At 38.2% G+C, this 14,475-nt stretch overlaps 1 protein-coding gene across 2 annotated transcripts in view; it reads left to right on the forward strand.

Annotated features, from left to right (window-relative positions):
• Positions 1-14,475, forward strand: part of Dock8 (dedicator of cytokinesis 8) — a 201,399-nt gene that overhangs the window by 30,028 nt on the left and 156,896 nt on the right. For both annotated transcript variants that reach the window (XM_005388589.2, XM_013516312.1), the window contains one exon: positions 1,499-1,570. In XM_005388589.2, coding sequence (XP_005388646.1) covers positions 1,499-1,570 — 72 coding nt within the window. The remainder of the gene's footprint in view (positions 1-1,498; positions 1,571-14,475) is intronic.

Here is a 14,475-nt window from a genome sequence, read left to right on the forward strand (position 1 = left end):
AAGCGCAAGGTCGTGAGTTCGGTTCCCCGTACCAGAGAAAAACCAAAAAAAAAAAAAAAAAAAAAAAACATGCAAAGTGAATACATCAGTGTCTGGTGCATAGTAGGATATATAAAGCATGAACTGTCACATCTAGCTCTTATTAAGTGCCTAAGAATCTTCTAAATACTTTCTACACTAACTTATTTAATCTTTATCACAAGACTCTAAAGAAGACACTCATTATAATCAGTTTATGTGAGGAAACCGAGGCACAAAATGATTGAATGGCTGCCCTGAGGTCAAAGAGCTAATAAGGGATGACCCTGGGATCTGGCCAAGCAGAGCTCAGATCACATGTCTAAATCTTTACAATATTTCATCTTATATTTATAAGTGAGTTCTGTTCTTATCTCCTGTGTTAGTCAGCTTTCCCTTACTGAAACAAATAAACCAGAGATAAGTCAACTTAAAAAGAGAAAGGGTTTGTTTTGGCTTACAGATTGAAATTGGCCCTCTAGCTTTGTGCTGTAAGCCTGTGGTGGCACAAAACATCATAGCAAGAGCTGGTAGTGGGAAGAGGAGGCCCATTCACCTCATGATCAGGTGTGAAAGACAGAGAGGAAGAGATGGAAGTCCCACAGTCCCTGTCAAGGGCACAGCCCGAGGACCTGAGGCCCCATATTCTAAAGGTTTCACCACTTGACAATAGCACCAAGTTAAAAATGAAGACTTGACCATCTGGTCCTTTGAGAACATTCAAGATACAAACTATAGTTTGACCTTTTTACAAATGAGAAAATTAAGACCTGTAGCATTAGATCTATTATCTCTAGTATTAATGCATTTGTGAGAGCAAAAGATTTTGCTACTAGTGTTGTTTCTGATTTCAAGACTTATTCCTTCTAAGCAGATATGGCAGGGACCATCTGACTTAATGATCACCAACTAGGGGGCTGGGGATTTAGCCCAGCGGCAGAGCGCCTGCCTGGCAAGCGCAAGGTCGGGAGTTCGGTTCCCGGTACCGGAGAAAAACCAAAACCAAAAAAAAAAAAAAAAAAAAAAAAGATCACCAACTAAAACTAATGTCTACAAAGTTATCAAAGCATGAGAGCTGTTCTTCTTGGCTTTCTGAATGGAGAACATGCAGGTCATAAAAAAATGCCCATGAACACAAAATTATCCCTGTTGGAAATAAGTACTTATATCTATTTTTCTTTTGTATTGATTATAGTTATTCTTCTTGTCTTGTGTAATAAGTAAAGCCTGCGGGGATAGGTATAGTTTAATGATCCTGTCTTGTCAAACCCACAAAGCAGAAAATGCCAATATGTTTATCTCATCAAGGGAAAATTCTCTGTACCTCAGGAATACTTTAGGCACTTGAATGGGCAAGAACATCCTTAGTATTCAAGTTGATGTGAGTTTGAAATACTGTTGTGCCCATTGGTTATGGTAAGTGATTATTTTGTTGATTTTGCCCAGTAATACCATTTTTTAATCTTTTCCACCTAATTAGGGTGGACCTGGACCCTCATGTCAGAGATTGTGTTCACACCTATATTCGGGAGTGGCTAATTGTGAACCGGAAGTAAGTTACTTTTTCCTTTCTTTATAGATAAATTTTAATTTTGTTTGTTAGCCTTCTCTTAGTTTTTTAATGAATAGATTTTGAGCAGTTTTAGGTTAATAGAAAAATTGAGCAAAAAGTCCTGAAAGTTCTCAGATAGTCCATGGCTAATATCCTCCCCTTCCCACCACATACAGGTTCCCTTATCATTAACATCTTGTGTTAGTATATATTTATTATAATTACTCGCCCACTGTTGCTACATTATTTTTAACAAAATTCTATAGTTCACATTAGTGTTTTTATGATTTTGTTTTGTTTTGTTTTGTCGGGTTTGTGGGTTGCTTAGTATCAAATCCAAAGCCTTGGGCATGTTAAGCAAGTGACTTTTTCCTTTCATCTTGTGTGCTGTGCGTTCTGTGAGTTTTAACAAATGTATGACACATATCTGCCCTTGTGGGGTCATACAGCATAGTTTCACTGCACTAAAAATCCTATGTTCCCCCGTTCAATGCTCCCCCATTGCTAACAATCACATATCTTCTTACTGTCTAATTTTACCTTGTTGCTTCATGTCTTCTGATAGCTTCATCATTCATTTCTTACTGTCACTGAAAAATCTTCCATTGTATATATGTACCACAGTTTACCCATTAATGTGTAAAGACAATTATGTTTTTAACATAAATAGTATAGCCTTTCATCCAAGTGCATCTGCAGGTACCTGTCATTCCAGCTACTCCAGAGACTGGGGCAGGGGTATCCCTTGAGCCTAGGAGTTTGAGGCCACCCAGGGCAACACAGCAAACCTCACCTCAAAAAATAAAATAGAGCTTTTTTTTTGTTTTATTTTTATTTGATGAATTCCTGAGAAAAATACTTGCTGTACATGAAGTGAAAATTGGCATTAGATTCGGAGCTATCATTAAAATCTGTGACCCAGAAATAAATTACTTGCTAGCTTTCCTATCAGAAGGGCCTTTCTGTCTTGGTTTAATCAAATGTTTCATGACACTTCTCTGAACTTTTGATCTTTATGGTACTGCTCTGGACAGCACTCTCTCATGAGAAATATCTAAATCCACTAAAGGAGTGTGTGTGTGTGTGTGTGTGTGTGTGTGTGTGTGTGAGGACTACTTCAAGTTGGGCCACTCCACTGAAGACACATCAGAAAACCTTTGAGAAGACATAAGCTTCTTGAAATTAGCCTCATCTCTCCTGTACTCCAGTAAGAACTGCTGTCCCCTGGGATAAATGATAAAAGATTTAGGGATTGAGTTTTAACCAGCTCCTGGAAGTGTGCCACTGAACTTGCACTGATATTTTTTGGAGTAATGTCAGTATGCACACTATTTTCAATAGCTGAGGAAGACAAAGCACTGCTTATAAAAAGTAATTAAGAGAAAGTTAGATACTAATCCACCGTCCCTTCTAGTACAAGTGGAAAACGAAGTTTGCCAGGCAATCAAATAAGATTATGCTTTGCTGGAAATAAATAAAAGATTTCAGAACAAGTTGTTCCCAAGCTTTCCAATGTTATAATTAGAAGTACTTTCTGGATTTTAAAGTTCTAAAAAAATCTGAGAAGGAACAATAAATAGAAAGGTCCATTTTACTAAATTTGGTTTTCAGATTTATTTTGTATGTGAGAGACACTGCTACTTTTTCATTCCTCTTGGAAATGCGAACTCCTGTCTTTCACAAACTTAAAAGAAAAAAGAACTTTATTTAGAATATTCATTTTGGAAATCATAGGAAAACAAAGCCAAAATAACTCAGTTTCACTATGTATAGAAAACCATCTTTAACCTTTGATATATAGATTTTAATTCTTGTTTTTTTGAGGTTATGTTTGTATAAAATCTAAGATTATGATAGTAGCATATGTTTTCAGTTTTCACAATAAGCAGTGATTATCTCTCTTTACCATTAAATATTACTCTTAAACATAGCCATTAGCAATTGTACATGGATACCAAAATTCATTTAACCAATTTTAATGTTGACATGATTCCCTGTTTTTCATTTTTATACTTAAAATGTAGAAACATCCTTTTTCACTGAAACTTTTTACACACTTATGATTTTTTTTCTGCTAGAACAAATCTCAATAATAGAAATTTCTGTGTCTAAGGGGATGTGTCTTAGGGAATAATAGATTTTAAAATATTAATATACACAATAATATATACAAATCCTGACAAATACTGAGTGTTATTATTTATTAATATTTCCAGTATTTTTGATAAAAACATTGTCTTTTATTTGCATTTTATTTGATCATGAGATGAGGTATTTTTTTTCCATATATTTGTTGGCCACTTGTAATTTTTCCTTGTTGCTCTGCTTATTTGTGAAATTTGTACAACTCTTAAGCTATTTGACCTTTATATATTTAGGAGCACTTAAAAAAAAAAAAAGATGTTAGCCCTTTATCTATCACATCAGTTCGTTACCTAGTGTGCCTTGAACTTTTGCAAATGGAAGGGGACCAAGACTTGGAAAGAGCAGAGAGAGGGGGAGGTGCAGGGGCTGAAAAAAAAATTAAGATGAGTTTTACACTTATACCAACTCCCCACAATAAATGTAATCATTATGTATGGACACATATACTAATAAAAAGTTAGTCTTGGAAATGATGCAGAGCTTTACTATACAAGATGGTAGGAGTTCAACAATGGTTTTTATACTGCGTATTGTTGTTTTCAGATTAGTCATTCTGATTGCCAGATTCAAGCATGCAAAATTGGTCAAGAAAAAAGAAAATTTTAAGAATTGACTGTTCCTTTCAATAAACCACAGACAGCAGCAATACACCTATCCCAGCTATCCTTTTATATACATTTAAATTTTATTTTTCATTAAAAAAACAAAATAACAAAAATACGTAAACAAAATAGCATAGAGAAGAATAAAAATGATACAGAATTTCAAAACATGGTGATAGGATATTAACAATGGTTGTTATATTACTTAATGTCATCCTTAAAATGGCTGCACATATAATCAGATATAGGCATGCAAGATTGATCAAACAATTACGCATTAACAGTTCCTTTCAATAAAGCAACAGATACGTGATCTTTGATTGTTTGGTCAGTCTTACATTCTTACATCTGGTGGACTGAGCAACTTCATTGAAGGTAACAGTATGTAATGTAGCAACCATTGTTAATTCTCATCATTGTGTTTTGAGGTCATGTATCATTTTTGTTGTTTTTGTGTTGTTTTGATTTTGTCTTCATTGTTGTTTTGTTTTTTAAATTTTTAAAACAAAAAAGGAAAAAAAGTTAGTCTTATTTATGTAATTAAATATATATTGATGTTTTTCCTTAAGATTTCTGTTTTTGGTTTCGTGCTTAAAATTTAATTGACAAACTCAATATTGTTTTCTAGCCTTTTGAGTTAAAGTATTAATCAAGATCCGTAGCCATTTGATTGTTGCTTTTGTCCCCATGTGAATACATTTGTTTTTCTCATCTACAGAAGCAATGCTTATCCATATATTTGCTTTGTTCAAATTTTTGAGTCTTTTCTTTTTTTCATAAAGCAATATCTCTTTTAACCTTATGTTTCACAATATACTGGGGGCAGGTAGAGATTACCCTAGGCCTAGTTCTCGGCACCTGTGTAAGGAATTGGTTCCCTTCCCAGAAACCAACTGGTGGACAAGTAGAAACATGAGACTTCAAAATTCATTTTCAATTTCTGGCAACACTTAACTAGCGTGTTATTGAGAGAGCATATTTTCCGGTCCCTCTATTTGGTTCTCTAGTCCTCTGAATCTGACACTCTGCACATGAAAACTGTAAGTCTGACCACACACTCCTCGCAGGTGTCGTTCTGTCTCTATGTGTATCCATAGTGGTTTACTTGGGGGAATCCATACCTACGCCAGTCACCCTTGCTCTTCCAGCTTCACAACATTTTCAACTGAGTCATTTTCTAAGCGTTGTTTCTGTGTAGTTGTAGAATTACGGCAGAAGGAAAGAGGCAAGAGAAGGCGGTGGTTCATGTAAGTGAGGCCAGGAACCTGTGAGAGCCTTCTTAAGTAGACCACAACAGTGAGGAAGCAGAATTCAGCTTCAGGCTAGAGTAGACCCTGTTCAGGGTCAGGTAGTGAGGAAGATGTGCAGAACCTCCCTATCTTTATTCCCTGGGCTTCCCTGTGGCGACAAAGTGTGGTACATCTTTCCCTTTCTGAGCACCATCTGATCGCCAGAGCTTCTTTCCAGATTCAGGTGAACCAGATCTGCTGGTTTGGGTGAGTTTCCACTTTTTCTGTGTCTTCATAGGGGTAGGTGGTTTGCTGGGCTGGCAGAAGAAAAGGCAATAGGGATTTCTAGCCAGTTGTTAACTAGTCACAAATTCATTAGCTCTCTTTTGAATATGTTATTTTTTGTAACAAAGAATGCATACTCATTTTGGAAGAAAGTAAATAATATGGACAATATGATTAAGTACAAAGCAAGTCTCTTGCCTCACACCCCCTGACACACACATACTCATAGCTACCTGTCGTCCACTCTGTCTTAACTGCCTGCAGGTCAGTACTATAGCCTTCCAAATCTTCTTTCCACGCCTTCACAGATATGTGTGGCTATGTTTTTTACATAATGTGTGCATACGCATGTCTTTTCTATGTTCTAAATATGTACAGTGTTTTTCTAATACCTTTGAAATCATTTTGAAATCAAATACCTTTGAAATCAAACATCCACCCTATTCTTTGAAAATGATGTCTTGATTTCCTCCAAGATTCAAGGGATGTATTCTGAATTACAGAGTCTTTGTGACAATGGGCCCTACAGTTGTCTCCCCTTTCACAATTATAAATAATACCACAAGAAGCAAATATGCACATCTGTCCCTACACACATGTGTGACTATTTCTGAATGTAGAAATGAAACCACTGCCCCTAATAAATTCTGGTAAGTGTTGCCACATTCATCACCAGAAGAGTTGTACTAATTCACCCCATTACCAATTTGCATGAAACTACCCTTTTCCTCTGTATCCTTGGATAGAGGGACTGGTAGCAAGGAAGATGTGCAGAGCCTCCCTGTATTTATTCTGTGAGCTTCCCTGTGGGGACAAAGTGTGGTACATCTTTCCCTTCTGAGCAACAGCTGATCCCCAGAGCTTCTTTCCAGCTATCCTTGGATAACTGGATATTATAAATTAAAATAAAACTTAATTTCCCCCAGTCTTAGTCTAGTTGTTTAGAACTGGAAGCTATTATCTACTTTGTGAATACTGTTTCATATCACTGAGTTTATTTATTTTTGTATTCTAAAATCTCAATTAAATATACCCTTACTATACAGTCTGAATTGTACTCTTAGATCTTTATTCAAGTGAAAATATATGTTTCTGTAAATATTTATAGCAGTTTTATTTGTAATTTCCAAAAAGTACACACAACCCAAATTGTACTCAACTGGGTAATAGAAAAAAAACTCCAGTAAGTCCTTACAGTGGAATACTGCTCAGCAATAAGAGGGAAGAAACTGCTGGTACATGCAATACCATGGATGAATCTCAGATGCATTATGCTAAGTAAACAAAGCTAGACCAAAAAAAAAAAAAAAAAAGATAAATGCACAATTCCATTTTATAAGCCATTTCTGGAGAAGGCAAAGTTATAGAGTCAGAAAATAGGTCTATGATTGCTATGGTCTGAGATTGGGGGAAGGGGTTAATTATAGAAGAGGGTAGGAAAATTTTAAGGGCTTCTGGAACTGTTTGATGTTTTGATTGTAGTGGTAGTTACACAATGGTAAGCATTTGTTGACCTCATAGAACTGTACTCTAAAAAGAATGAATTATATAACTATACCTCAAAAGTGATGGGTATCAGACTAAGATAGTGCCTGGTACTAAGTAATTATTCATTATATGTATGGTCTACTATTATATTATGGCTTATGGAGTGAGAATAAATGAATTCACATCCTGGTTCCACTACTTACTAGCTGTGTGATGCAAGGTAAATTAATTTATTTCTTTGTGCCTCAGTTTCTTCAGCTTGAAGGTAGGAATTAGAATAATATACCAATTACAGGGCTTAGAGAGGCAGCTCATTGGTTGAATGCTTGCCTAGCATCTCCAAGGCCCTGAGATGGATCCCCAGCCCTGTTTAAAAAAAAAAGAAGTAATATGTTAGTTACTTTTCTCATTGCTGAAACAAAATACCCAACACCCAAAGTTAAGGGAGTACTCTTAGCTGTGAGTCCCTATACAACTAAAAAGAACGTTAAACACTTCCAACATACAATACAATGGCACAAGATAAACATTACCATTCCAAAAGGTACAAATAGGGGTATACAAAGCAATGGGACCAGAGCAAGTCCAAAATCCAGCAGGCCAAACATTAAGTCCTATAGTTCCATGTCCAGCAGCATTTGAGGCAATCTGTGGCAAAATGTGAACTCCAAAGGGCTTGGGTGGCTCTGCCCCCACAGCATTGTGGGTAGTTGTAGCTCCCATGGCTTCTCTCTTAGACAAGCTCTGCTTCTTCCTTGCAGTTTTCCTCAGACAATCCACATTCCTGGCTTCTCCAAACTTCTTAGGTCTCCAGTGCATTTTCAGCTTTATACTCAGAGCTTCACACAACGCCCTCTCAGGGGCACACTGCCTGGTCTCCCAGGCCTTCTGCTGAAATCTAGATGGAAGCTTTCCGGATCCTACAACTCTCGCATTCTGCATGTACCTGAAACAGCCCATGTGGATGATGCCAAGGTCTGCTGTCAGCTGGAGCAGTAATCAGGCTTCCTTCTCTCTTGGTTGTAGGGGTCAAGTGTCTATGACCCAAATCTTGAGCAACAACTTCTGTAGAGGGTCACCATTATGAAACATGCTCTGAGGCTCTCTTCTCAAAGCAGTCTTTGACTTTTGCAACTCTGAGGCTACAAAGGCGGAAGTGACCTTTGCAACTCTGAGGCTGCAAAGGCCAAAGTGCTATTGCTTCTTATGATGCCCTCAGGCCATCTTTTTTATTCTCCTGTTTCTTCTTAGCCATCAAGATCTCTGCTCTATCTTTGTAGTCTATGGCTCTACCATAGCTTCTTTTCGGGCCAGACTCACATTTTAAACTATTCTGCTGTGCTCTTTGCTCTTGATTCTCAACAAAGATCTGGCTAAAAGTCCCCAACAGCAGCCATGCCACCACCTCAACATTAGACTTCCTTGAAATTTCTTCTGCTAGTTTAATTAGTCCACCATGCTTAATCTCAGTCTTAGGCAAGGTCTCTGGACACAAGCAAAATGTAGACAAGCTTTCTGCCATGCCATAACGCATGTCGTCTAGAACAACAACAAATGCAGTCCTTTTTCTGAGCAGAAACTAGCCAGTTTATGAAACTAGCATGTACAGCTTCATAAACTAGCCAGGCAAGATTTCTATCAGGATTCTGGTTTTCTGACTAGAATCTGAGATCTGACTAGAATCTCCCATCAAGTACACCCTTGGGCACTCCCACTTTACTTTTTCATCAGCATCTCCAAACCTTTCCAAATTCTTTCCACAAGCCAGTCCCAAAGGCTCTTGAACCACGTGGTCAGTTGTAGTTACAGCAACAACTCCACTTCTCTGGTACCAAATTCTGTGTTAGTTTCTTTTTTTGTTGCTGAGACAAAATACCCAATACCCAAAGTGAAGAAGGAAAGGTTCATTTAGCTCACAGTTTGTAGATGTTTCAGTCCATAGTTGGCTGATTCCAAGGCAGAGACAGAGAACAATAGTTCATGACCTCTACAAGGTAGTAAAAGCAACAAGGGGCATTAACAGCATCTTTCTACCCCTTTTATCTGATCTAGACTATTAGAAATTAGGACCATGCCAAACTAGTCAGTGGACACACCCTTAATCCCAGCATCACACACTCTAGATTCAGCCATCTCTGAAAAAGCCCTATGACTGCGTGAGGCTTTGTGGTGACATTTAAACACAGGCCATAACAAGTACTTACCTTAAAAATTTGTTGTAAACAATTAATAAGTCAACTGTGTAAAGTACTTGAAAGATTTCTTGGCATAAGGTAATGGAGCAATAACTCTTAGCTACCATTGATGATATTATTGTATGATTGCAGAATATAGCTCAGTTTTTCTTGCCCAACTGACAAATACTTCAGGCTAGACAAAGTAGTAAGATATTACATGTAAGGGGAAAAAAACAAGGGGACAACTTAGGTTGTTGAAGATTTATTTTAATTCATTTAAATCTACCCCAGGTAGATTTCACTTTATAGATGCTATAGACATTCATAGAGTAAAGATAAGACTTGGAAAATATAAGATTCCTACTTTGGCACAAATTTATACTTTAGTATTTAGTTCTTATCTATAGTTACACTTTAACCTACCCAAAATAATTCCTTCCAAGTGAGAGAACTGACAATCTCATGGTTGTAATTCCATAAATGTTATCTACTATTTAGGATATTTATTAAATATTAAATCAGAAAAAACAATTACATTACCATGCCAAAGGAATAAACCAAAAGCTCTGTCCCATACGTCATAGTGCGTATTGCTGTCTTCCTATGAAGGACTGTACTTAACAAGCCCACTGTGCCTGCTGTGGACATGTCTTTTCCCTCAGAACCATGCATTCAAGCACTGGCTTAGTTAACTGTTTTATTTTTTGGTTGTCTCCTTGCTGATACTGCATTTCTCCATAATACCTGGAGATAAGTTTTTATGCTCTTGCTATCTGTGATAATGGCTTTGAATCCCACTTAGGGAGCAGAGGAGTGGAGTAATGGCCACTTGTGTCCTCCCACTTGCATCATTCTATAGGGCATTTGCCACTCAAGTTCTATAATTGAGATGTTTAAATCAGGCAGATAGTGGTACCCATAAAGGATGGAAGAAAGTTTTATATTTCCTTTTAACTTAATTGGGAAAGATTAAGCTACCGAGAAATGTGAACTACTTAATGTCCTTTGGGGGAAAATGTATTTTCTTAGTTGAAATATTTGTGTGTGTTCCTTAGACTGGAAGTTTCCTGGAGCAAATACCAGCCTGTCTTCCACATCTACAGCATCAAGTTTGGTGTCTGTATTCTAAAAATAACAATTTTTCTCCATGGTTTTAGAAAATAGTTATTGGTTTTATGTCTAGTATAGTGCCATGTTTGCTTGTTTAACCTCATCTAATGTCTGTATATCTTGAAAACTGTGTGGATTGATGTTTAACAGTGTCCTTTGTATGATATTAAGTATTTTAAACATTATTATTATTTCTGTGATTTTCCCTAAATGAGTCAAGGGGTTATTAAACTTCAGGTGATTTTTGATATGTTGGTGGTGAGTTGAACTCTTAGGTAATTAAACTTGTTTACATGCTATTTATTCTTGGTGAATTACAGCAACAGTGAAACATTTCATGAGTGTTATGGGCAGCATCATAAAAGCTTTTAGGCTTTGCCTTTCATCCTGGGTGATTAAGGTGATTGTGAAGGAAGGTCGTGCTTAAGGAGACCAAGGATATCAAGGAATGGGGTATCATCTGTTTTATTACTCCATATTTTACTCCCAGTGAACTGGTAAACAATTAAAATTCAAACACATCAGTGCATATAATTCAGTTACTCCCAAAACACCATAAAAATGTCTCCCTGATCAATAATTGCTTATTATGACATGCATTTGTTGTGCTGCTGTCAGGTGCTTAGCTACTTGCTTTCTTAAAGTATGGAAAGGGAGCCAGGCTCATCAGCCTATGTGGTAACAAAGAGCACTCCAGCTGCAGAGATCACTAAGCTGCTCTTCATCTGCCGTGCATGGCCTTCACTTCCCGCATCAAAGGCCCAGACTTCTACAAAGCCCTCCCTGACTGGTCACGAATAACCCCCTTCTGAGAGTTTGCAAAACATATAGCTTATATCTCTCAAACAAGATTCTGTCATGTTCTGTGTTACATTCTGTTACCGGTTGTCTTAGTTCTCTGTCACTGGGACAAAATACCCAACACTTGCAACTTAGAGGAGCTGGCTCCCAAGCAGGAAAGACATGGTGCGAGGGCCTGGATAGAGGAAAGCTGCTCATGCGATGCCAGCCAGGATGCAGAGAGGGAAGGAAGGAGCTAGCAGGGGAGATGGACCCATCCAGGTCACACACCAGTGGCCCTCCTCTTCTGACCAAACCGCACCTCCATTCAGCTCTGAACTCTGAGTGGATTAATCCCCCAAATGGTATTGTACCCCTGGGACCCATTCACCTTCCAAAAGCCCATCCTCTGAACACACGAGGCTGTTGGGTGACACTGTAGATCTAAACCATAACACCTGTCTGAATTATTTCCCCTGTTAAATATGGCATATTTCTTACAAGACTATGACTTCATTGAGGACAGGAACTCCTTCACAGCTAGGATGCTCATTCTGTCCTCTTCACTGCCTTAGCAACAAGAGATATTTTATAAATGCTGGTTGAATGGAAGAATGAGTGAAAGTTTAATAAGCAAAGGTCGATATCAAGTTCTAAATCGTGGTTTTAGCAGCACAGCTGAGAAGGGAACTTCAGTGACTACCTGGAAGGGATGGAATGGAACAAGTTTAATTAGAACAACAGACTTGTTCAGACATTCAGTTTTCTGGCTAGGGGGGATATACTCCAAGTTGAATCCTAAAATAGGCATTTTTCAGAACTCTACCCTCATTTCTGATACCTAAGTAAATTTCCCGCATTAAAAAAAACTATATAGTTCAGCATATATATAGGTGCTAAGAGACTTTAAAATAAGCATATTTATACTTGTAATACAATTAATTGCCATTGCATCTAAAGATAGTGTCATTGATATTAATAATCACAGCTATCATTTATGGTGCTGGTATGTGGCTGTCTTAACTGAGATTCTCTAGACGCAGAGCCTGACATGGAGATTCAAGTGCATGTGATTTTCAAGGGTGTAAAAGCCTGTAAGGGGGTAAGTAAAAGAGCCTGGGAGGCAGAAGAGGTTTATGAAAGATGAGGTCTCAGGACTGTTCTAGTCTTGGTCTGCTTCAGAGTAGTCTAGAGAGTAAATCACACTGCAAAATTGCCTTGCTGCCCCAGTTTGGGGAAGGTGTGGGACTTGCCTCTAAACCAGTGTGGGACATGTACCTCTAAACCAGTCAGGCATCAGTCACTACCACCAAACCAAGGGAAGAGGTTGAGGGGGCAGCGAGATGAGATGAATTGTTCACATTTCTCTGGGCATGACAGCACCTAAACTTATAGTGACTGGAGAATTGATGTTAAGGTTGGAAAAAGGAATCTAATCAGGGCACCAATAGTCTTTGCTACAGTCCACACGCCTAACATACATCATTTTCCTTTTACTTTGACCCAATCTCAACTTTATGGAAAAATTACTAGTACAAAGTCCTCCTCCTCCTCACCCCCAACCATCTAAGCATGAACTAACCTGATTCTTCATCACCCCTGAATGCTTCAGTATATAATTCCTTCAGATGAAAATCTCTCCAATAAAGTCTCTCTAAAAGCACCACATTTGGAAGATTAACATCAATACTGTTTTACCTTGTAATCCTCAGACCCCTCTTGGCTTTCCCCAAAAATATTCACTTTCAAGTCACATGTTACATTTAAATGTCACGTGTCTTTCATGTCATTCATGCTTGAACAGTTGTTCAGTGTATTTTTTTACTTTCATGGCCTTGAAATTACAGGCCATGTTTTAGAATGTTCCGCCATGTGGATTTCTGATAAATACCCTCAATTTATTTATATCAACATAGAGTTATAGTTTCCTACTTTATGGAATATTTTAATCTATTTCTGCCATGTATTTTTTTTGTACCAGGAATTGAACTCAGGACCTTGCACTTGCCAGGCAGGTGCTTGTACCACTGAGCTATATTCTCATTCCTCTATCATGTATTTTGATGGCCAAATTATCCTTAGTTTGACAGGTATGAATCTCTCCATCTGGCCCTTCTTTTAGACATGGCGCTGGAGTCTTTGCTTATTACTGTACATCCTTGCTTTCTAACATACCATATTTCAGGATAATCTTGTACTCTCCCTTCCTCACTCCCGGGTCAGTCATTTCTCCAGATGCTCTGATGTGTTTCATTGGGAAATGGCACATAGGTGCCAAGACGGGAGCACTGGGTGTGCTCATTGTCACTCCAGTTGCTCCTCCCATGTCTCTCAGTGCACACAGCTAAGAAGGCCGTGGGTGTGGACAGGCGGTGGGGTGTGTGAACCGAACACCGTGAGTTCGTGTTGATACTTGCAATTCCAACCCAACCTTACAGCATTCATTCTAGTTTTCTCTTTTCCAAGTTCAACACTCTCTTCTCAGTGAAAAATCTGGCTCCCCTTGTCCTTACTATGTTTGTTTAGTTGGTTGCTCACCCTGTACGTGAACGTAGTGTGCATCCTCCTTCCATCCCCACACAGTGGTCCTCTTCCTTCTCCTCTTCGGGCTGTGACACCTGCATGTGCCCCTCATGCATGGCTGCCTTCTTCGACATGCACCGACACAGTGTCAGGGCACCTCTCCACAGCACACCCTGGTCACCCACCTGGGCTCTGACGCTTCATGCCAGGCTCCCCCTCCACATTTGATGTGGTCTCTGTATCCCATCCCCACATCTCCAGGCTCAGATGCCTCCCTCACGTTTGGGCTCTGATTCCCCATACCAGGCAGTATTTCTTTTTACTCTTTTTTAATTTCAAAGAGAAAAAAATTCAAATCATGCTTTGAATTTTAAAGCAAGGTGATAAGAAATTAATAATAGTTATTATATTGCATATTGCTATCATCAAAGTAATTGTTCAGATTACCAGGTATAGGCATACAAAATTGATCAAACAATATAAGCACTAACTGTTGCTTTACTAATGGAAATTAGTAGTACAATTATGTTAGTTATCTTTGTGTGTGTGTGTGTGTGTGTATATAT

Source organism: Chinchilla lanigera, unplaced genomic scaffold (genome assembly GCF_000276665.1).
Source record: "Chinchilla lanigera isolate Chin_1 unplaced genomic scaffold, ChiLan1.0 scaffold00033, whole genome shotgun sequence".
NCBI lineage: Eukaryota > Metazoa > Chordata > Mammalia > Rodentia > Chinchillidae > Chinchilla > Chinchilla lanigera.